Genomic DNA, 23,931 nt, shown 5'->3' with positions numbered 1-23,931 from the left:
AATGAATTGTTTATCCATTCAGCACATGTATCTTTTATTATTAGTTTCTTCCATGTATGTGACTTGGGTTTTACTTAATAAGTGTGGTAGACTCATACATATGTGTAGTGGTCTACTGCAGATTTATTTGTGCGAAAATTGCACATTAAACAATTTACAGAAAATTATATATTGATTAACCCCCTCTCCATAAAAATAAATAAATCCATTTTTTAATAAACAGTATTCATTATATATAGCTGTGTACTGATTATTATATATTAATAAATTTATTTTTTTTTCTGTAATATTATTTCTACAATTATATTTTAAAATATTTTACAATTCTAACGCAATTTAACTTCAACTGTAATAATCTTTGTACATTAGACTATTCCATATCACAACTTGCAGCAATTATCAGATCATATTTGTACTTCCTATTTTTGTGATAGTTTTAATTATATTTAGATAAACGTTCACTTTATTATATTTGAACATTTTATAGACATGACTACAATGCAAACCACATGAATGTATTTTTACATTTAGTAATCTTTCATCCACTCTCTTTTCTTTTAGCAATGTATTTTAAATTATATCTATATAAAAAAAAAATTAATTATTTTTAAATATTTCTTATGAATATATGCTGCAAATTACAAATAAATTTTACTAAAAATAATATTATCATTGAATAAATAATAATACTGTACAATAAATTCATACACAACTATTATGAATTAATAGTAGGCACAATATATAAATATATGCAATTATAGAAGAATGTTCAACTTCAGAGTGTACATTCTAATTAAATTAATTTACAAGAACAAATCAGTACAAAACAGTATAAATAAAATTAAATCCAATTTATATATTATGTAAGCACATATAAAAAATTTAAATTAAATTGAATCAACTATTGTGCATAAGACTGCAAAAATAAAAAAATCGTAATAATTTTTAGGCTTACTGATTTGGTCGATTTCTTGACCGATCAAAATAAATTAGTATTGCACACATATTACATATAATTATCTCTTTTAATGTCAGCAAATTATTATTATTGTAGAGTAATGTGACACGATAAAGTTTAACTTTTCGCGCAAAATTCGTTTAAACTTCGTACAGATCTAATATTATTTTTCATTGCACATTTAAATAAAATATAACTTTAATTCATTGTAATTTAATGATACTGCAACCTTTATGATATATAAAAAGCAATAAAAAATATATATTTATTATTTTTTATATATCATAAAAAAATATTTAGGCTGCAACCGATACATTTCACATTGTATTTGTAATATTATAGAATAAAGTAGATATTATAATTTAAATGAAATACAAGTTCTGTACTAGTATAATAAACTTAAATCTCTAATAATGTTTCAGGTACTGAAATAAAAAAAAGAAAATAAATTATTATATAGAAACATAAATAGGACATTAGCTTTTTAAGCAAACAAAATGGCATTATATAATAGATATCTTTTAAATTGCATGCATTTAACAATTTACTTATGCTCAAGCATTAATATATATTTATATGCTATACCAAATATTATTGTGTATTCTGATTTATAAGATTCATTTGCTGAACTTTAATAATATTGATGCATTGATAACTCTTTTATAATATAGTATTTTCTTTTCTATACAATATATGATTTTTCGTTTTCTAATAATGTAGACGTTTAATTTAATTTATGTAATAGGGCAGAAAGTACTACATTCTTATTTAAAGAACATAATAAATATATTAGGAGGAAGATCTTTTTGCCAGCAATACAAAATGCTTTGCAAGTATTTTGATCGCGTTATATTTTATTTCTTTATATATTTTCTAAAAGTATAACTATACAACTAAATTATATTTTCCAAGATAGTAAAAATCTGAAATTTAATGCAATTATTGCAAAAGTAAATATATCAGCAAACGTTCTATATAAGGACTAAGAATGTACGAAAACATTACTAATTCAAATATAATAAATTGTTTTTTTCAATATCCCCAATGAGGGTATGTGCAATATATTATATGAGTGGTTGTTCCTTATAAAATGTAATATAATTGCGCTTAGCACAAGCTGAAACAAATATACCAAAATAATGTTACTCATATAATTAAACTTATTTAATAACATATCTTAAGATTTATATACATCCCCTGCTTTATTCTTTGATCATGCCAAAGATGTAATCACAGATTTTAAACTGTGCTTAGTTACCACTTGGAATGTATCTGTGGAAGATCAACAGTGATATTGTACAAGAAAAAGGATCTATAATCTACAGGTTATTTCTTACATTATTTTATATTCATTTTTTTCTTTAAGATTATCTTCCATCACTAGAACTGCAGGGTTGTCTATTTTTTTTTCTTTTTTTTTTTCCTTTTTTTTTTTAACCGAGCTTTATAATATTTTTGGATTTTAGCTCAGTAAAGAGATTTTAAACATATGCAGGTGAGAGACTTAAAGTAAGACGAGAAATAACATTGTTGCGTATCGTAGCTCGAGTTGTCCTCGAACTTTTAATAATTTGTATCACCATGATCCGGCAGTCGTGACAGACAACCATAGCAACACCTCGTAATCGTTCTGCCGCCAATCGTTGTTCGGAACTTGGACTAGCAAATGTTGAAAATGCTTTTGTAGTTGTGGTAGTTGCTGGACTACCACTTCCTTTATAATTTCTATAAATACATTATTACATATTGAAGACTTATTATAATATTAATAACTATACGATAGATATACGTTCAGTAACTGAGAAGCTATACCTTTTCTCCGTAGCACAAGTATCAATGTCTCGCCGAGAACTAGATGAAGGAATCGAAGTTGGCGTTACGGCCGAAAGGGGTGTAGTGGCAGGAGTAGAGGAAGGTGTTATACTTCGCAATGCAGAATCTTTACGCCTAGAAGCTGGTGAAGCTGGCGCTGAACCAACTGCTCCAGTACCTCTTAACCAAGAATTTTTTCCACTTGTATCTGGTTCAGAAGATGATGGTGATAACAATAAACCAGGAGACAATAATACCACCGGTACATGAGCAAAATGTTCGGTTGGAATCCGCATCTACAATTATTATTAACAATAACAGAAAAGAGTCCCTTTAAATAACAGAAGATACTTCGACAAATATATTACTAACTTTAGAGTAACATTTCACGCAGACTGTTCTTTCGCAAAGACGACAACGTTGACCCCATGGCCCTAATAAACCAAATCTTGTTTTCAGACACAAGAAACAAACACGTCTTTTCTCTACGTCTTCTTTCACTTGACCCTCGACAGGCAATGATTCCAATTCGGCTTTAGTCAATACGCTACGAATATGTACGATTTCTTCTAGCGTTAATGAAAGTCTTTCATCAAAAAACATATCACCTAAAGTAGGCTTCTAAAAAAAAGAGAGAGAGAGAGAGAGAGAAAAAAAACAATAATCATCGTTCGAATAATATCAAAATGTTAAAATTGGTTTCTATCATTTTTTCATAATTTTTTTACCTGGGTATTATCTTCTTGCCAATCAACGTTCCGATCCTCGGAATTATCTTTGCCTTCAACAACCGTATTCGATCTCCGAGGCTGTCTCGCTCTAGGCTGAGGACTAAGACTTGGACTTGGATTAAGACTAATATTTGGACTAGTGCCTTGACTCAAAGTAGATCCTGTTATGCTTATGTATTGTCGACTTTGAGGTCTGGAATGAGGAAGAGACGTTGTCCCAGTAAAAGATGTAAGAGCTATATTGCGCCTAGCTGCGTGTTTCCTTGCCGAAGCTCTTCTAGATGGGCATTGAGTCGCAAGATCGTATGCTGTGAATTAAGAGGTAACATCACGATTATTTATAATATTTCGATATGTATTGATTTTTATTATATATATATATATATATATATATATATATATATATATATATAATCATTATTTATTTTAACGCGTTTAGAACCAAAACACTTAAGTTCAAGGGACAATATAACAAAGGTCAATCAAGTAATTTTTCATGCATTAAAGGTTAAAGTGTAAAATTATACACACGCTGAATTAATATATAAAAATATTTCTCTTGAAAATAAATTATATACGCATATCATTACATTCCAGTTGAGTATCGCAGAAACGATGATACTCGTTTCTCGTAAGTCGAAGACCACCAGTTTTTTTCCAAGGATTCGCTGAATCCGCATCGTCGTCGTCTCTCTCGTGATCATGATCCTTATTATCGTTTGAAATATCACGGTTTTCAAATGGGTAATCATAGGCCTCGTCTTCCTCTTCGAATCTCGCTACGTTCAGTTCATCGCTATAATCCTCATCGTCTTCATCTTCCGCATCTAGCTACAAATAGGAATAAAAATATTTGTTATATAAATCAAATTAAGAAAGCAAACAGTCGATTGGCACTACACCTTCAAATCGAAATCAACGGGGATCACTTTTCTAGTCCGTCTGGTATTTAAACCGTCGGAATCTCTACGAGCAGGCTTTGGTACGGTCGGTGACCCATTTTCTTTCACGTTATTACCGTCGGATGTCTGTTCTGTAAATTTAATTTTTCAATCTTAAGTTACTCTTTAATTCAATTAGACGTATGAAGCGTCAAAAGTACAGGTCTTAATGAAATATGATTGATATATGACACACATTATGTGTATCGTCGTATTTTATTCATTTATATTCGAACTTTATTGAATTGTGCCAACGGACAAAATTTTCTAATTTCACAAATACATAAATACGATAAATATGTAATTACACAAATGAGAAAGTATATCTACGAATAAGAAATATGACGAATAGTCGAGCGACCTCTCCAACGAGATAAATAAAAATGATAACATGATATATGATGCATGAGAGATATACATTAAAACAACTTTTATTTTGTAGATATAGTTTAGCATTTTGCACTGGGAAATCACCGGTCAAACGTCTGGAAAAAAATATGTATTTAGAAAAATATCTTGAGAGAAGCAGGATAACAACACAATTATTTGTAAACGTACACGAAGAGTATCTTCAACGATTCTAGTAATGCGATGGATGTGATGATTACCTGTCGTCGTAATGCGTCTTCTACGCGACTTACGATTCCTATTTCCGGATACGCGATTTTCAAATTTTCCAATCCTTTGTCGTGGTTGTGGTACCGGAACAAGACCAGGAGTACCCCGATTATTTTTCGTCATGTTCGTCGTCGTCGTCGTCGTCGTAGTGGTGGTAGTTTGATCATCGGACTGCAACCATTGAGCCGCAACATCTTGAGCAGGTTCTTGTTCCTGTTCCGGTTGAATCGGTGGCACTTCACCTAACACTATCCTACGTGATTCGCCACCCACAGCGAGTAACATCACTCTCTCTCTAGTCCTTTCTCTTTTAGATATATCGCTTATTATCATTTAGATGAAAGGACAATCGAAAATTCAATACGATTTACCGTATGTGATCTTAAGCCACTGATTTTAAATAGACGATATTGTTAGACGCGATAAAAGGAATCTTCTTGGAGAAGATTAAAAAAATCTTTTCAAGAAGGACACCAAATCATACCGTCTTTATCATATCGTTCTAGCTTCATATTTCTCTTGCAAAGATCTCTCGTCGTGCACCGTTACACTAAATCAACCAATGTTTGTCCCGTTCCACACGCGTTTTTTTTTCTCACGTATCCGTTCGTGAAGACTACAAAAGAAAAAAATAAAAGAAACCCGAAAGAAAAAGAAATAATTGAAATTGTTCCCTCGACAGAGGGGAGCGAAATGTTTAAAGGCACGTGCTCTCGTTGTTATACGGATATCTTCGACGACGTGCTTGACCTATTCCGAAAGTCGATAGTTCGTATGGACTTTTTCACGAGCGAGCGAATTCTCCCCTTTTAGAAGCGAAGAAGTGGAAGAACGAAAACGAAGGGAACTCAAAAATGAATAGGAGACTCGTCGATTAGAAAACGAGCGAAAATAAGAAGGGTGATGATAAAACGTTTGTTGGGTAAGCGTCGATCGAGATCTCGCGTTACTACTCCGATCGCAACTCGGAGAATGTCTCAGCCGCCACCGTCGTCTCCGCATCTCTTTCTCTTTCTCTCCACTAGTGGTGCACACGCTTTCGGTTATTGATCGTCGACGGAGTCTCTCCCTTTTTACAGTCAGTCAGCTAGCTAACCAGCCAGCCAGCCAGTCAGCCAGCTAGCCAACAGCGCCACAAATCATGATTCATTCAAAGCAATTTTGATGCGAGTGGATCCCACAGGTGAGCAAAAATACGATGCGGACTCTACCACTTTTATTGCATTTTAAACAGCACCCATAGGTACTATATATATATATATATATATATATATATATATATATATATATATATATATATATACGTATGTATGTATGTATACATATCGTATCTACGTAGATCTATCGATCGAGATCGATCCTTCGTAATGGAATATAAACCCTAGAGAAACATATGCCAGGTTGATTTGGTATCCTTTCTTTTTGATTAGATTCGATTTTAAAGTAAACCGCCTAAACATTTTCATAATCGTGTAAGCGTCTACACGTTCACGCTAGAATTGCGCGCGTCGATCGCTGCGCATGATCTACGTCAATTTGCTTCTTTTCTTTTGCTTGTATATATACATGAAGGTATACTTTGCTCGCGAAAGCAGCCGCTACACGTGCATATCGCACGTTCCGTCATCGCAAATTGGACATTAACGCGCATACGTGACCTCGTAACAGAGATACATGTATCTGCAGTACATTGCATATTTTACTTTCGTTTGCATTTTTTTTTCTTTTCTTTTTTTTTTTATTGCAACTATTTATACAATGATATAACACTTAACGTAAGTTTATTATGGGATACATGATAGGAAAAAGCAGAGAGTACATCTCGACGACGTTTATTATCGTGCATTAATTTAACGACGTCAAATATCAATGAATGTCACGTAAGAGTTTTACAACATTAAAAGCGAAACGGCGGTGTCGAATAAATAATAAAATATTTAGACTCACCATTCGATCGTGCTCTTTCTTCAACCGTAGGAATTTGCCATCTGTCTCGTGACGATCGTAAAGGCTTCGGGGGTTTTTTTATACTCTCCATCAGCAATTCTCGAAGAGTGCATTCCTTCCGTAAGGGAGGTAATTGTCTCTCGGATGCCTTTTAATATTTAAAAGGTCAAGTATTATTATTAAAATGTATATATATATGTGTGTCCGATCGTTGTTTTTATTACAATACTTGAAACGATTTTAATATTGTCTCTTAATCAATTAAAACTACCTGTTACCTTTTTCAAAGGTGGCCGGCTTCGAATAAATTCAAGAATAATAGCATGAACATCCTTCTTTGAATAGGGTGTTGGCGATGGTGTCTTTTTCAGACGATACCTTCGTTCCCGAATATCGTCCATTAAAATTTCATAAGGCGTTAATTCGAATTCTGCACCTCGTCTCTGTCCTTGCCCTCGTGATTGTAAATTGGCTTCTACTTTTTTTAATTTAACGCCTTTCCTTAACTCGCTGATAACTTGAACCCAAAATCTTGCCTGTGAATATATTATATACATAATTTAACGATATTTTATAAATAATGATTTACATGAATACGTCGCACCAACAACGCAACACGTAACGAAATGTTTGCATTCGTGTGAATTTTTTTTTTTTATTTTTTTATTTATAAATATAACACGTACTGTCTTGAAAAGTATATACATAATGATGTTCATATTACAGATTCAAAATTATAGCAGTTATTTAAGTGGTATGTTTTAGATAGTTCATATCTATATGCATATGCATTATGTATACATATATCTAATCATGCGGCATGCACCAAACTATCTTTTTATGATTATGAAACGTATTATCAGTTTACACTGTACACACAATTATCAATAATGACGTACTTGTATAGCTCTCCAAATCCTAATGTCAGTCTATAAGAGCAGACACACAAATCAATAGACGTTAAAAATTTTATCACTGAAAACAAAAAATACTGGCATACATCGATGCGACTAAGATTTCTTTTTTTTTTCTTTCTTTCTTTATGCCACTTGCATAAAAAACAAGATAAGTTAAATTTGACAAAAAAATTACAAATTATATATTTTACGTTTTTGTTTATACAACTTACCCAATCATTGAAACCTAATGTATCTAATTCGTGTAACGATGTTGATCCGTGTTTCGAATTATCTGTAGTAAGTGACGTTTTTTCACTCTCGTGAAGCTTATTTGTTGCAACTTTTTTTAAAAATTGAGATAATTCCAATGCTTCTGCTACATATGCCCGTATGACAGCACGATAATGCATCTCTGCTACTTCAGTTGTAGTCTCCATATGTATAGTACATAACTATAAATCAATTAAACAAATTTATATAAATTATAATATTCAAAATATAAATATACATATTTTTGAATTAAACAAATATATCAAATTTACATTCAAAACATGTTTCAAAGAACATGTAGATGAATTTCCTTCATATGGGGAATCAGTTTCTTCCATAACGAATTCGTCTATATCCATTTCTCCAGAATCTCTCTCAATACCTTCATCATCTGTTTCTTGTAAACGTTCTGTATCTGTCTCAGTTTTAGAATCTGTTAACAATGATCCATTTATAACCAAGAGATTATGTCATGGATTTTATAAGAAATAATTTGTTGTAATGTGTGCTATTAGATTTTCTCTTTTATATTGTTTGAAATACGATTATAAAATATAGAAAAAAATATAGAATATTTTAACCTTGATCTGAATTTGTCATTAGTGTAACAAGCTTCTCCAAAGCTGGGGGCAAAGTTCTCTCTTCTCCTTTTTTAGAGCCAAAATCAAGAGCTTTAAAAATTATAGTTCCCAGATAATAAACTGCCTATAAAAAAAAATATAATTTATATTCATTACTATTTATTATATTTTAAAATAATAATATAAAATTAATATTTACACTGATAATTTTTTTATTACTTACTTTTTGTTCAGGGACAACTGAGCATTTTGTATCTATAAAAAAAAAATAAAAGAAATTAATAGTTGTTATTTATGGGAATAAATACTTTTTATTTATAAATAAATTTTTAAAACCTCTTTGATGATTAAAAAAATACAAGAATGAGATAATATTTTACCTATAAAAACATTGCCATCTTTGTGAAGAAATATTTGTGATAACTTTGACAGCTTGTAACACTTATTTTGTGGAAGAGAAGATAAGGTTTTAGCAGCCTGATAACATAATGCCCATGCTTGTTCTTCGCCAACAGGACCATTGAAGGATGACAGTATATTTTGAAGATTTAATCGACCTTTTTCATCAAGTTTGCATAAAGATGTTTTGCTTGATTTTTCAGACATTCCAATTTCTGATTTTGCTTCTTCATCCGAAGCCTCACTACTTTCCTCGCCTGATATTGAATTCATCTCCGTAGTTGTCATATTTGTCTAGATCATATATATATAATAATTATTTAAAAATTTATTAAATATATAATTTTATTCTATCAAAAATAAATTGTTTAGAAAGAAATGAAATTTTTATTTTCATGTTTTGTAATTGATATGAATATATTGAGAAGAAAAATAATTTTCATTTTAACATCACATTTAAATTATTCGCACTAAACAATATTAAGTTTTTTGTCATGTATAAATTTTATACTTACATTTTAACAACTAAATGTAATAACCGAACATCATTGATCGGAATACTTTGTTTATACAGTCGTAATATTTTGTAATTGTTTTAACCGTACACTGCAATACACGGTCTTTAAATTTGTACGTCTAACATTTTGATACTGCATGAAACAATTATATACGTACGAAAACTATAATATTGCTGCGTATCATGAGTAAACACAACCATTACAAAAAAACTGAATTACTAATAAAATTATTATGCAATTTATTAGTTGTCAAAGGATTAAATATATTATTAAAAATGGTGAGATACCCTATTACGCTTTTTTTATAAATAGTATCCCGCTATCAACCACTATTTGATACGAACTGACTAGAGATATCAAACCTCAAAGCAAAACTGACTAAAAGTAGGTGAAACGAAATATGAAGCTAAAAAGTAATAAATGCTTCACTGACGCTCTCTGACGGCTTCATTAGGTATTAATATCACGTGATATTTCTTACAAGATTAGTTACCAATGAATGAACCAATAATCATGTCTGCATATACGAATCTAGCGCCCTCTCGTTTCAATTTCATGTAATTTCCTGTAATTAAAATAATAACCTCTTAATTTTTTGTCTTCCTCATATTACAATTTCATACAAAATATGTATTAAATATATAATTAGTAGTATATAAAAGTAATTTTTTTAGAGAAAAATAAGTTATTTCACTATTCGATCACTAATTTGCCAAAGATACAATGGAAGAATGTCCGAATATTATTGTACGTTTAGCAGTAGATAGAGTAGATATGAATTTAATTACAAGTGAAAATGTTCAACCACGATTTTATACTCCTGGAGAAGAAATTTCGAGTCAACCTAATTTTTTAAGGTAATAAAACAAAGTACAATAATGAACGATATTCGTTATACATACAAAACTAAAGAAAAAATTTAATGTATTTTTATTAGGGGTCATGGAACTTACGTTGATGATGAAAACACGTTAAGAGCTTCAGTTGCTGGAGTTTTAGAAAAAGTTAATAAACTAATATCAGTACGACCATTGAAAGCACGTTATCAGGGTGAGATTGGTGATGTCGTTGTTGGACGTATAACTGAAGTACAACAAAAGCGTTGGAAGGTTGATATAAATTCTAAACTTGATTCAATTCTCTTATTATCTAGTGTAAATTTACCAGGAGGAGAATTGGTAAGAAATGATTATTATTTGAATAAACATTACTTATATATATATATTACTTGTGCATGCTAAATTCTGTCATTTTTGCAGAGACGACGATCTGCTGAAGATGAACAAACAATGAGACGTTACTTGCAAGAAGGAGATTTGATTTGTGCAGAAGTACAAAGTACTTTTGTAGATGGTTCTATATCATTACATACAAGAGTTCTAAAATATGGCAAATTATCTCAAGGGATAATGTTAAAAGTACCACCTACTCTTATAAAAAGAAAAAAGACTCATTTTCACAATTTAGAGAATGGAGCTAGTTTAATATTGGGAAATAATGGCTATGTATGGATCGGTGCTAATACACAAGATACAGATAAATCAGAGGGTGGCTTTACGCAGGATTTATCTAGAGTACCTCAAGATAATCGTGAAGTATGTGCTCGTCTTCGTAATTGTGTTTTAATTTTGGCACAATGTAACATAAAATTAAGTGATACATCTATAACATATGCTTATGAAGAATCTATGAAATATAAGGTGAGCGAATTATTGCTACCTGAATCAGTAGTTGATATATCGTTGTTAACGCATCAGAGACTTTCACAATGATTTAATATAATAATCGATAATAAAAAAGATATTCAGAGAAGAAATTTTTTGTTGTAATTCAATCAAGTAAAAAAGATATGTAAACTATACTTAAATAAAATGTTTCTTCTTTACTATATTCTAATTGTTGATCCTTATTGAAAATATAAAAACTAATTTATCATAATCAATATCATAACTAATGTTATTATAAACAAAATATGATATTGGATGCATATGTATAGTTAGTTGTGATTATCTTATATGATGTGCAAACTGCAGTGATCAATAATCTTTTTCCTATATTACTAGTAAAAGAATGTGTATATATGCAATACTGCAGCATTTGATTAATAACTATACTTTAGTTAAATAGCTCTTTGTAAGGTGTTCACATAGAAATACCCTAAGTATTGATTAAACAAATAACTTGGAAACGAACAGTTAAAGTGGACAAACATGGATGCATGTTTTACTGCCTTTGACAAGGATGAAGATGGATTTCTATCTGTATCAGAATTTAAACTTATATGCTGTGCCTTATTTCGCAATAATCTTGGTAAAGTTTATACACTTGAAGAAGATCAATTGCAAGAAATATATTCAATCTTTGATCTAAATAATGATGGAATGATAGACAGAGAAGAATTTGAAGTGTGTATAAATATATTTATATATATATGTGTAAATAAGTAAAAAGTGTTTTACTAATTTATTATTATATATTCAGATATGCTGGAATCTTTGGATTAAAGTTTGTACACGTCCAAAAAGTGCCTTTCTTATTGTGGATGTACAGAATGATTTTATATCAGGATCTTTAAACATTAAACATTGTGCCGCACAACATGACGGATTAGAAGTAGTTGAACCTATTAATCGTTTATTGGAAACAGTAACATTTGATGCTGTATTTTATTCACTTGATTGGCATCCTGTAGATCATGTATCTTTCATTGATAATTTACCTTTTAGGTATCACTTTCTAATAATTTCTTGATACTTTATTTTATTGTTTTTTTACTATTAATTCTATTATTTTTTATTTCTTAACTTTATTAAGTTCTTTATATATAATTTTATATATTTTTTTTTTATAGGGAAATTGATGAAAGTAATGGTATGTCTAAAGAAATGATTCGAGTATATGACACTGTAACATTCAAAGGACCACCTTCAATAAACCAAAGGCTATGGCCTCGTCATTGTGTTCAGGATTCATGGGGTGCTGAACTTCATAAAGATTTAAAAATAGTTAAAAATGCTATAAAAATTTACAAAGGAACTAATTCGGAAGTAGATTCATATTCCGTATTTTGGGATAATAAAAAATTAACAGAAACAACATTAGCTTCACAATTACAAGATATAGGCACCACAGATATATACATTTGCGGATTGGCATATGACGTATGCGTAGGTGCTACTGCTGTTGATGCAATGACAAGCGGTTATCGTACTATTCTTATCGATGATTGTAGCCGTGGAGTTGATTTAGTGGATATTGAAAAAACAAAAGCAAATGTAATAGCTAATAATGGAATTATTGTAAATTCAAGTCAAGTAAAAGCTATGGTCGAAGGAAGAGACAGAAGACCAGAACTCGGATATAAACTTGCTTTGGAAATTAAAAAGAAATTAAGTGCCATAAATAAGGTTGATAAATAGCTTGCTTCTAATATAAAAATAAAGTAGAGAGAAAGAGAGAGAGAGAGAGAGAGAGAGAGGAGAGAAAGAGTATATAAATATATATATATATAATAATTGTACAGTGAAATGTATAAAGACTTAGTAGGCTACGAATGAAAATCTGTTGAAAATTAAGAATAATATAATAAAATATTATATTTATTATACGTTATTAAAAGAGACGAATATATATTAATAATCAGCTGCATTACTGGCCAGATAATCACGACGGCCAATATTCGACGCTTGTTTGTTTTGAATAGCTTCCAGTTTAGGACATTCAGTAATTCTGTGTCCCAGACCGCCGCAATAACTACAACCACGTTCATCTATAAGATGAAATGATAATAGGTTTCTATTGAAGTAAATGAATAATTAATAAAATTTGTATAAATTATTTTACCTCCCAAATTAAGATATTTTTCATTTTCAGAACAAAGTTCAAGTAGAAATGGTGGTACTTTCTGTTTTGCTTCCATCAATAAGTGTTTAAGATCAAGTAACACAGATTCGTCATTTGCTTTATTAATAAATGTTGTGGCTATTCCAGTTCTACCTGATCTTCCAGTTCTTCCAATTCTATGTACTGAAACACAACAGATTATTTTCATTCCATGTACATATGTGGAGATAGACAATATTATTTTTAAATTTATCAATAACTGCGAATCAAAATACCATAATTTTCTACATCATCTGGCATATCGTAATTTATAACGTGTTGTACGTCTGCAAAATCAAGACCTTTAGATGCAACGTCCGTTGCTACTAATACATCTTTTCTGCCAGCACGAAACGCTTCAACCGAACGTGATCTTTCTTCTTGATCTACAAAAAAAAAAAAAATATATATATATATACACAAGTGAAAAACTCTGTAATATTGTCTGATATTTTGATATGACAAATTTTTTATTTAAATTTAGTTACCTTTTCCTCCGTGTATTGCTACAGCTTCTACTCCTTTTAGAAGTAGATACTCATGAATTGCATCAACGTCCTGTTTTTTTTCAGCAAATATAAGTACAGGTGGTGGAGTCTTTTGAAGACATTCTAGAAGGTATACTATCTTAGCCTCTTGCTTTACATATTCTACTTCTTGAATTACATTCATTGAGGCAGCACCTGCACGACCAACATTTATTGTTACAGGTTTTACTAAGGCTGAACGAGCAAAATTTTGAATCTTTTTTGGCATAGTTGCAGAGAACAGTAACGTTTGTCTTTGGCCCTATAATAATATTTTCCATTTTTATTTCATTATATATAATTATAGTTCATATTAAAATTAATCATGTGTTAAACATACTCTAAAAAAAGAAAAAATCGTCCTCACATCCTCTTCAAAACCCATGTCTATCATACGATCTGCTTCATCCATACATAAATATCTACATACACTTAATTTAACCATTTTTTTGTCTAGCATATCCATAAGACGTCCTGGCGTAGCCACCATTATATGTACACCTCTGCAGATATTAAATTATTATTTATAATAATATCTTAATATCTAAAACAATTGTTACATACTTATTAATGACTTCTAAAGATTCAGATACAGGTACTCCACCAATTGCTAAACAACTGCGTATATCAGGACAACCAGCTTGTCTTAGACTATTCGTGTAATGACGAATAATATCGTAAGTTTGTTTTGCTAATTCTCGCGATGGACAAATTATGAGGCCTATAAAATGATATAAAATGGGGTTTTTAACATTACTCTCTCAAAAATATATTGCTATGTTATTTAACTATTTAAGTAATTACCATATGGTCCTTCATTTCGTATAAAGGGCATACCCACTTCTTGTTCTAAGCAAAACATTATAATGGGTAGAACAAACACCAATGTTTTGCCACTTCCAGTAAAAGCTATACCAATCATATCACGACCAGAAAGCCTGTTATAGATTCATTGATTAATTAAATAATAACATTAAAGTTTAACAATAAAATCAAAATCAATAAAAAATATAAAGTAGAATAAATGTATTACTGACACAGTAGGTATTCCTTGTACTTGTATTGGAGTAGGTTTAGTGATTCCTTTCTGTTCTAAACCATTCAAGATACCTCTGTGAAACTTCATTTCTTTAAAACTTTTTAATGGAGGAGGTACATCATCTCCCTCTACTAAAATTCTTAATTTCTTCCTAACTCTATCATGTCTTGCTTCTCCAAGATTAAGTACTATCTTTGGAGGATGCCAACTAGTTTTTATTGGATCTTCATATTGAATACCTTTTGCTAATTCAGCAACCCCCATTAAAGCTTTATTTTCTGCCACACTTTCCAAAATCTTTTCTTCTTCCTTTAACTGTTTTTCCATAGCACTTTCTTTTTTAGCTACATATATACAATATTAATACTTTATTAATTTTTTTTCATATTAAATTCACGCTTGTTTTTAAATATAACTTACCTTCAGCTAATTTTTTTAATTCTGTATGTTGATCCAGAAGAGAAATATTAGATTTACGACCCCAAACTTGACCGTTATCATCGTCAGCATCATCCTTTTCATTTTCGCTGCTACTTTTTCCAATACCACCATTTGCACTTTCTTCTTTCAACTGATTGATTTTGCCAAGTTTAATAAGCTGTTGTTTTTTTCGTTCCTTAACAGGTACATATGGTACATAATCTTCATCGGTATCAGAAAAAGTATTTTTTTCTTCTTCTTTCCTGTACCTCTATATACATTATACAATATTATATGATATATATATATGCTCACATAGATGCAATTAATAATGAAATAATCAATATAACCAAATCTACTTACTTTTTTAGGTCGTTCGTCGCTATTAATCTGACTCATAATGATTATTTACAAATCGTATAAAATAATATTAAATTCATAATATTTAAAAAATATTACTCTATTAGAAATCACCTCATTATTTTGTAAACAAAACTATATTTTATTGATATATTATAATATCGTTAAAAATAATTATATACAAGAGTACAATTTACACTTCAGACAACTAAACAATATTTGTAAGGTTAAGTAACGTCAGTCCAAAACATCGAAACAGTGTTATGTCTCGAAAGTTATTAGGACTGTTCGCCATCTATCGGTCGAATGCGACTTCAGCGACAACTATGGACAAAATATGAACTACAAGGGTAGTGGGGGAAACACTGTCCCCACTATACGTCTATCATATAATGTGTATAAGCTTGTAAGTTATACCGCTCTCCTCATAAGGTAATAATCGAGTCAGTGTATATAATAAAAATTTTATTGTTTTGCGAGTTTACTTCAAAGATATTGTAGAAACGAACAATGATGAGCAACTTTAATGTCATCATATATTATTCGATATAACGTTATCAATACCAATATAAGATAGTTAATTATTGAATTTATACATTTTATTTAAATTTCTTTCGAATATTTTATTAAACTATCGTTTATAAATATAGCACCATGTTTAAGCTTGTATACAAAAAAAATAAAATTTAACAAATAGATTAGACAGACAAAGCATATACTGTATATACAGAACTAAGTACATACTGTATAAAATCTATTTGCTTGTATATTATTTGTATATAAATATATCATTAGGTTTTTATATACAATTGCCTAAATTATAATACATTCACCATTTACTAATAATGAGACTACGATGTAATCTCATAGAATCTTCAAGTACATTATTAGGATTTAAAATTTGCGAGTAAAAACTTTCTATTATACAGATTTCTTCATACAAATCTTCTGTGGTCATCTCTAGAATATTTGCACCTTCATTTAATAACCAACGAAAACTTCTTGGTAAAACTTTTTCAAATAATTCAAAGTTTTTTCCTTTTACACGACTGAATATACAGTGATACATCCAGTAATCTTGAAAAGGACGAAAAAATCTCATGTTATCAGGTTTTTCTTTCATGGAATCTACGTTGTTTTTTAAAGGACAATTTGTCTCATTGATGTCTTGATTTTCATCTAAATTATCAGATTCATCAAATAAATCTAAACTATCATCCAAATTTGTTAAATTGCCATTATGATTATGTTCTTTATCAGGTATTTGTTTTTGATCTTTTAGTACGTCATATGACTCTTTGAATATATCCACTTCAAGATTATCAGATTGACTTAGATCAACATTGTCAAAATTTAATCCAGTAAAATTATGTAATTCGTAGAAATTATAATTATCTGTTATTTTAGGTTTCATAAGATTATAAATATTCATAAATTTTGGCACTTCTACAGTTTTTATAAATTTTCCTTTCGAATCACGAGATTGATGCATTTTACTTTTCATAAAATCTTCAATAGTTCGCTTTCTTTCTGGCTTAAGTATTGATTCTTGTTCATAGTGTGTTAATTCGATATTATATTTCTGGTAAAATTCTGTATTCACGAATTCAGTTTTTTTTTCGGTATCTTTAGGATATAATACATCATCTTCCGAGTCAGAATCATTTTCTTTGGTTATTAATAATTTACCATTTGGTAAAACATCTCCAAATATAAAATCATTATGATCATTACAGTTGAAATTTGTAATCTTTTTAAACGAATTCTTTACATTATCATAATGCTGTACTTTCGTATCGTCAATTCTAATATAACAAGGTATATTTTTATCCATATAACTAGTAAAATTTTCTATCTTTTTTACATTTTCTTCTTCTGATTCAATACAATTATGTACTTGAACATCTTCTTTAAGTTCTGATACATTTGTTATCTTATTACGTTCAAAGAAAGGTACAATTTTATCCACAAAATGTGATCTAGAATCTATAATTTCTAAATTTATGTTACATTGTGCAGCAAGTTGTTTAAATCTGTAAAAAGACATAAAGGTTACATATAAATATTTTTAACATAAACACAGATAAAAAAATATATAAATGAATTTTACTTACTCTTTGACGTGTGTCGTGTATCCAATTTTTGTTACATAAAAGTCAGTTTTTAATATGTCAGGAAATTCGTTTGGAGAATCATCATGAAGTTGTTGAAGATAAGAATGAAAAGGAGTTAATGATGGAGTGAATATTGTCATGTCTTCTGATGATATGTTATCTTGATTTAATTTTTCAAAACACTGTTTCATAGCATCAGAAAGATCTCGTGGAAAAAGATGCTTATAATTAGTTATTTCTGGAGCTTCTCCATCTTTTTTTGATTTAATAAATTCCAAGAATTTTAAGTACATATGATTTTTCAATGGTATACTTGGATTGTATTTCAATTTTGTTGGAAAATGTTTATTTACTAAAATATTTTTCCTACATTCAATATACCTTTGCCATTCACAAAAACTAAATAATTTTTTATCAAGTGCATCTTGTTTTCTAGCTACACTGAAACATAAAAATAGAAACTGTTAAATGACATATTCCAACAAATCTGAAAAATGAATATATCAGAAAAAATAATTACAAAGGAATGTTCATATTAACAAATGACATCAAAATCTTTATAAACATCTGTTTTGCGTTCATTTAAATCTGCCCCATATGTAAACATATTATCTTTAATAATAGCATATGGCATTCTCTTATAAGTAAAATATATATCCCAGGATCCATCTCTTTTAAGTACAATACCACCACCATTCTCCTTAAGTTTACTTAACATGTAATCCAAGTTTTTCTGTAATGCAGCTCTTGGATTACAACCTTGGTTAACATCTTCTGCAATACGTCGGGCCATTCCAAGCTTTATTATAGATTCTCCATGACCCGTTAAAGAACATCCTACATTTTTATCAGCATATGTTCCACATCCCAATAATGGAGAATCTCCCACTCTTCCAATCAATTTTCTATTTAAACCACCTGTTGTTGTTCCAGCAGCAATCCTATAACCATCCCATGCTACACAACCAACACTTCCCATGCTACCTACAGATAGTCTTAAAATAATATTTTTGATCAATTAAAAAATTTTTACTTCATTACTTTGCAATGTTTGAATATGTTCTAAATTTTCCATGTCATAGTCAGTTAAATAACTTCCTTTTTCACTTAATTTATAGGCAAGATATGCAGTCGGTGCAATCATATTCCCTTGTGATAAACAATTAATATTTGCATATTGTGCTAACTGTTTGGCATTTTCTCCAACAATTATATTATTTGGGAGATTCTCCAAAACATACCTAGCAAGTGATATAGGATGTTCTATATCTGAAACTGCTGCTACTGAGCCACATTCAAATTTATCTCCGTCCATAATACCTGCATCCATTTGTACTTGTCCTATATTTAATATTTATGTTATTATTTAGACTCACATATATTTTTTATAGCATTCGTACATATTTCTACCTATTTCATTTAATGCAGATCCATAACCACAATTAAAAAATTCATCACATTCCAACCACCATAAAGCTGCTTCTACAGCTTCTATAGAACTTCCTCCTTTAATTAATTTTTTATATCCATTAGATGCTGCTTTCTGACAAGCTGTTATTTTCTCAATAACCAAAAAATCTTTACAATTTCCTACACCACCATGTACAATTATACATGGTAAATTTGTATTCTTTTCACAAATACAATTTTTGTCCCAGTTATTAAATTGGTATATTTCATTTATATTATTTCTTCGCATAAAACTATTATTTTGTTGATAATATTTTGTTATAGACATAGTGATTGATTTTGTAATAACAGTATTTTTATAAAATTTGAGACAAATATGAATGAAAATTTAACCTATTTAATTAAACTGTCATTTTTCTTACAAATAAAAAATTGAAAGGTGGAAAAATAACACAACTTACTTATTAATATGTTCTGCAGTCTTACTAATAATATGCTCTGTTATACCATCCAATCCAAATAACACTTTTAACACAACTATAATAAATGCCATGGCACGTGCTTCATAGTTAGGGATGCATGGTTTTCTATAATCAAAAATCATTGTTGGAGGAGAGAGAGCAATTAATCTTTCAGCATATAGTAGTACTCCTCCTAAAAAATATTTTAAGAAATAATGTAATACATTTTTTATATATTAAGAAGTTAAATATTAAAAGTTTTCATACTTGGTAATGCTAATTCCTGACAATAACGATTGATCAGTGGAAAAAGATTTGGACAACTCATTTTCTTAATTCCAATAAATTTTGCCATACTTGCAGCTATTCTTCTCATACCTTTATGGGTTATTTCTGTGTTTTGTGATAAAAAATTCACATCATTCTGAGACAATTTCACTTCAGATGGAACTAAATGATCTAATCTATAGTAAGACATATGACCCTCTCTTGCATATCTAACAAATCACATTATATATACATACAATAATTAATAAACAAATAAAAGATTTATTTTTAAATCAAACGAAATAGTAATTACAAACCTTAACATATCACTTAATTGTATTGATTCTTTATGAATTCTTAAAGCAAGATAAACAATAGCCCACAGTTTCATCGGAGTAATTATATATGGTCCTGTTTTATATTGAGTAGTAATATGTGTTTTTTTGTATTTAATCCTTTTTCCAAAAGGAACTTTTTTAGATAATACTTTTATTTTTCTAGTTTCCTCTTTTGCATGTTTGCTAAAGGATACCCTATATAAAAAGTTTTAATTAATATATATTCTAAAACATGCAAGTTTCATTTTATATTGTATCAGTTATAAGCAAAACGTACTTTCCTTCTGCTTCAAATGATGTTCCTCCATCAGAACTGTAACCACTTTGAACTGTAACTCCACTAAAAGCATCAGAATTTGTTTGAGATTTCACATATTTCTCATAATCCGCATTTATCATGAGTCTCTGTTAAAACCAATTGAAATAACATGTATTATTTTAATCTTCATTTCATCAATTTTTTTATAAAGCAAAGAATTTTATATTACAATACAGTACTTTATTTCTGTGAAATGTTTGTGAACCACCATCGCTTTGAGTACCAGAAGCCATAGAATTACTTGCACTATTTATATTTGTTCTATTCCGTCTTTTGATTTTCTTTTGTGATCGAACTTTACCATAAATGATCTCTGCATCTCTGTGAAGAAATGGTCATGAATATAACAAAATTTTGAAGCTTACATCTTAATACAATCAAAACGATATAAACCAACTTTTTACGATATCTTTTAGAAAGCTTTGGTAAACATTTTTTGTTTATTGAAGTGAATGCTACTTCTAGTTTACTTAAATATGCCGCCCATAATTGTAGCACAGTCAATTTTATATCCAATGAAGCACCAAGTTCTATCAGTTCATCGGTTAATCCAATTAAAACAAAATTATATATTTCCCATGTTGTCCACCCTTGATTTTCACCTGTATAGTGATTCAAATTTAATATATAAGTTTTAATAATACTATCGAAAATGATTTCAACGGATACTCAGTAAACAAACAAGTATAATTATATACAGAATATAATATTAACCATGTTTTCGATCTTTCTGTTGTTTTATTGTAATCTTTCGCAGTTTCGTCGATGGATCTGCACGAATTTCTAACACTTCTTCTATTATTTCCTGAACAAAGAAAATACAACGTTGTATCATAACCTTATAATCTAGTATTAATTAGTTATTAACCTTATAATTATATACAAAAATATAATTTCGGTATACCTCATTTTGCGTTTGACAGATTTCACAATAAAAGTAACCAGCTTCCTTGAAAAATTTGGTACCACCACAAACTCGACATACTTGCTTAATTTTCGTATCTCCTTCCATTGAAACTTCTTGCATTCGACAACACAACACACGTGCTAACCAAATTAAAATGTTACTTTCGAGACCGCCTTTCTTCCCCCACTTCTTTTTATAACATTTTTTATAATAGGTTTACTACCAGAGGACACTACAAGTACGTTCGTAATATACCCATAGTAGATAAATTAGATCCCTAAAAATTCTAAATATTTTTTTATAATTCTAAAAGTGTCCTTTTATAATTCTAAAAGACGATCATTTGCCAAATAATATATCCATTAAAAAGCACGTAAGATCGAGTTTCACATATACATATACATACATACATACATATATATATATATATATATAATTTTCCCTAGACGCAATATGCATAAAAAATATAATTCATCCCTGATACGATTAAATACATGATCACTTTTACACCATTTTTGCTTCTCTCTCGTTTCGTTGCAACAATATAAATAAATAAATATAACCAATAAATAGAAACGTTGAAACGCTATATCTATTTATTTCCGATCATATTCGAAGGCACTTAAAAGAGTTTCTTTACGTAAAAAATGTTTCTTTACGAGTCAATAGTGGGGTTAGGTTATAGGGAAATTACGAGTCGATTGTATAGTTCGCAAGCATTCACAGTATGGGTTAGATAAGTAGTGTATAAAAAGTTGCGCGCGCGTGATCCATATGTATGTGTACATGCGCACGATCCCTTCGTTATCGGCAGACAGGACACTCGGGGCACAGACTCGGGCAGTGACTCGAGTAGTCAACACGACGTCCCTTCCCTCGTGAGTTAACCGAAGGTTTAGAAAGAGACAGACAGACAACCCCGGTGGCGCTTCGATCGAGCGAACTGTTGCACTCCGGTCCGAAGTGGCTCGGGTACCCCGGTCCTTGTCCCCCGATTCGTTGGGGACTCGAGAGGAGAGTTACGTCGGCGCGTTGTCGCTTTCAGTAGTAAACACCAGCTCGCGTAAGACGAATCTCGGATGTTCGTGTTCACGTTCTGTCATCGTCGAAATCCTCATACCTTTTGGTAGCACAGTTTTCGCGTTATTACTATTATACCACCGATTAACCGAACGAACGACCCCACCGTCGTCATGATTATTCGTCGGTGTTCGATAAAACGTTTTTACGCGTTTCAACGTGTATACAAATTGAACACGAGACTCGATGCGTAGTTGCTCGTCGTCGTCGTCGTCGTCGTCGTCGACAAGCATCTTCGTCTTCTTCGCGAGTAATCTACACTTGCTACTATCATCGTGTAATCGTTGTCGACGTCTACGTGAGACGACGAAAAAGGAGAGAAGTGCGTGTGCTTTCGTGTTTCCTAGTGATCGAGGACAGCAAGTTTTAATGGAACGATCGCATAACTCTCCTCCTCGTTGTTACCTCGTCGACCTGCTTGAGAAAGCGCGACTTTCTCTCTTCTGTTTTTCTTCTTCCTTTTCGTCTTCCTCTCTTTTTTTTTCTTTAAGAAGTGCTTTAACGCTGCTCGGAGGACCTAGGTGTGGGCCTTTCGACGAAGTACTCCGGCGTATTCTTTATTTTCTTTGCAAGTTCTTCGTACACTACGGTAAGCTTCTCAATATTTTCTTTTTTCTTTTTTCTTTCGTGCTTCCTTATAAGAGAGTTACGTTTAAGTGCGGCGTTCTTAAAAAAAAAAAAGAAAGAAAAAAAAAGAAACAGGAAAAGAAAAAATCCTCGAGAGACGTTTTTCAAAGCTCCTCACATCGACGAGAATTCTTTTATCAAAGCGAAAAGAGAGTGCAACCCTCTTTTCTGCTTTTGCGTGATACCTGATATAAAGGAGTGTGTATCGGGTTTTCCATACTAAAAGTAAATTACAGAATGATAAGATCAACGTGTACCTAAGCACCACGAGATTAAACTACGAGACAACGCCGCGATGCATGCTGGACGCAGGACATCGGATCGTAAAAAAGGGGGATACGAAATGAGCGTCGGTTTTACAGGTTAATTTCTTTTTCTTTTCATTTTCTTTATTTTTCATTCGTTCGATCACATACTTGGGAAGAAAATAGATCGTTCTTTTTACGTTCGTCGTGAGCTTTAAGTTAATATTACGAATGTTGTTTTGTGAGTACTATCTTTGAATT

At 30.5% G+C, this 23,931-nt stretch overlaps 6 protein-coding genes across 10 annotated transcripts in view; 2 read left to right on the top strand and 4 right to left on the bottom strand.

Annotated features, from left to right (window-relative positions):
• Nucleotides 1-103: 103 nt before the first annotated feature.
• Nucleotides 104-10,010, bottom strand: LOC127064211 (protein spire). 2 transcript variants are annotated; one of them, XM_050994903.1, is made up of 16 exons: nucleotides 9,832-10,010; nucleotides 9,672-9,762; nucleotides 9,138-9,450; nucleotides 8,981-9,012; nucleotides 8,758-8,881; nucleotides 8,449-8,609; nucleotides 8,137-8,358; nucleotides 7,907-7,936; nucleotides 7,286-7,543; nucleotides 7,008-7,155; nucleotides 4,404-4,534; nucleotides 4,092-4,332; nucleotides 3,499-3,809; nucleotides 3,143-3,391; nucleotides 2,771-3,066; nucleotides 104-2,683 (listed from the first exon to the last, which is right to left on the bottom strand). In XM_050994903.1, the coding sequence occupies exons 3-16, from the start codon at nucleotides 9,442-9,444 to the stop codon at nucleotides 2,440-2,442; spliced, it is 2,754 nt and encodes a 917-aa protein (XP_050850860.1). In that variant the 5' UTR covers nucleotides 9,445-9,450; nucleotides 9,672-9,762; nucleotides 9,832-10,010; the 3' UTR covers nucleotides 104-2,439. The 2 variants fall into 2 exon arrangements, with proteins under 2 accessions (XP_050850860.1, XP_050850861.1); XM_050994904.1 differs by lacking the exon at nucleotides 7,907-7,936 and having other exon boundaries at nucleotides 9,672-9,987.
• Nucleotides 10,011-10,046: 36 nt separating this feature from the next.
• Nucleotides 10,047-13,093, top strand: LOC127064222 (uncharacterized). Of its 2 annotated transcripts, none has more exons than XM_050994944.1 (6): nucleotides 10,047-10,531; nucleotides 10,612-10,852; nucleotides 10,934-11,374; nucleotides 11,870-12,079; nucleotides 12,156-12,400; nucleotides 12,526-13,093. In XM_050994944.1, the coding sequence occupies exons 1-6, from the start codon at nucleotides 10,398-10,400 to the stop codon at nucleotides 13,091-13,093; spliced, it is 1,839 nt and encodes a 612-aa protein (XP_050850901.1). In that variant the 5' UTR covers nucleotides 10,047-10,397. The 2 variants fall into 2 exon arrangements, with proteins under 2 accessions (XP_050850901.1, XP_050850902.1); XM_050994945.1 differs by having other exon boundaries at nucleotides 10,934-11,404; nucleotides 11,876-12,079.
• A 152-nt stretch (nucleotides 13,094-13,245) lies between these two features.
• LOC127064219 (ATP-dependent RNA helicase abstrakt) lies at nucleotides 13,246-16,148 on the bottom strand. The gene is made up of 10 exons (XM_050994941.1): nucleotides 15,906-16,148; nucleotides 15,543-15,813; nucleotides 15,121-15,466; nucleotides 14,888-15,021; nucleotides 14,648-14,804; nucleotides 14,424-14,586; nucleotides 14,045-14,345; nucleotides 13,793-13,942; nucleotides 13,518-13,700; nucleotides 13,246-13,443 (listed from the first exon to the last, which is right to left on the bottom strand). The coding sequence occupies exons 1-10, from the start codon at nucleotides 15,939-15,941 to the stop codon at nucleotides 13,307-13,309; spliced, it is 1,878 nt and encodes a 625-aa protein (XP_050850898.1). The 5' UTR covers nucleotides 15,942-16,148; the 3' UTR covers nucleotides 13,246-13,306.
• Nucleotides 16,149-16,279: 131 nt separating this feature from the next.
• On the bottom strand, nucleotides 16,280-22,426 carry LOC127064210 (TATA box-binding protein-associated factor RNA polymerase I subunit B). The gene is made up of 10 exons (XM_050994902.1): nucleotides 21,716-22,426; nucleotides 21,526-21,616; nucleotides 21,209-21,413; nucleotides 20,991-21,132; nucleotides 20,770-20,897; nucleotides 20,472-20,687; nucleotides 20,155-20,384; nucleotides 19,888-20,080; nucleotides 18,017-18,457; nucleotides 16,280-17,935 (listed from the first exon to the last, which is right to left on the bottom strand). Exons 1-10 carry the CDS (start codon nucleotides 21,836-21,838, stop codon nucleotides 16,732-16,734), a joined length of 2,973 nt encoding a protein of 990 aa, XP_050850859.1. The 5' UTR covers nucleotides 21,839-22,426; the 3' UTR covers nucleotides 16,280-16,731.
• On the bottom strand, nucleotides 18,331-19,884 carry LOC127064242 (isoaspartyl peptidase/L-asparaginase-like). Of its 2 annotated transcripts, XM_050995017.1 has the most exons (4): nucleotides 19,427-19,884; nucleotides 19,258-19,357; nucleotides 18,537-18,957; nucleotides 18,331-18,452 (listed from the first exon to the last, which is right to left on the bottom strand). In XM_050995017.1, the coding sequence occupies exons 1-3, from the start codon at nucleotides 19,752-19,754 to the stop codon at nucleotides 18,552-18,554; spliced, it is 834 nt and encodes a 277-aa protein (XP_050850974.1). In that variant the 5' UTR covers nucleotides 19,755-19,884; the 3' UTR covers nucleotides 18,331-18,452; nucleotides 18,537-18,551. The 2 variants fall into 2 exon arrangements, with proteins under 2 accessions (XP_050850974.1, XP_050850975.1); XM_050995018.1 differs by lacking the exon at nucleotides 18,331-18,452 and having other exon boundaries at nucleotides 18,778-18,957; nucleotides 19,058-19,357.
• A 352-nt stretch (nucleotides 22,427-22,778) lies between the features above and the next one.
• Nucleotides 22,779-23,931, top strand: part of LOC127064229 (protein phosphatase PP2A 55 kDa regulatory subunit) — a 37,910-nt gene continuing 36,757 nt past the window's right edge. For both annotated transcript variants that reach the window (XM_050994987.1, XM_050994986.1), the window contains exon 1: nucleotides 22,779-23,387. The gene's annotated coding sequence lies outside the window, so the exon portion shown is untranslated. The remainder of the gene's footprint in view (nucleotides 23,388-23,931) is intronic.

This window comes from Vespula vulgaris, chromosome 5 (genome assembly GCF_905475345.1).
Source record: "Vespula vulgaris chromosome 5, iyVesVulg1.1, whole genome shotgun sequence".
NCBI lineage: Eukaryota > Metazoa > Arthropoda > Insecta > Hymenoptera > Vespidae > Vespula > Vespula vulgaris.
Note: the sequence above shows the minus strand (reverse complement) of the source record. Positions and strands in the feature narration are given on the sequence as shown.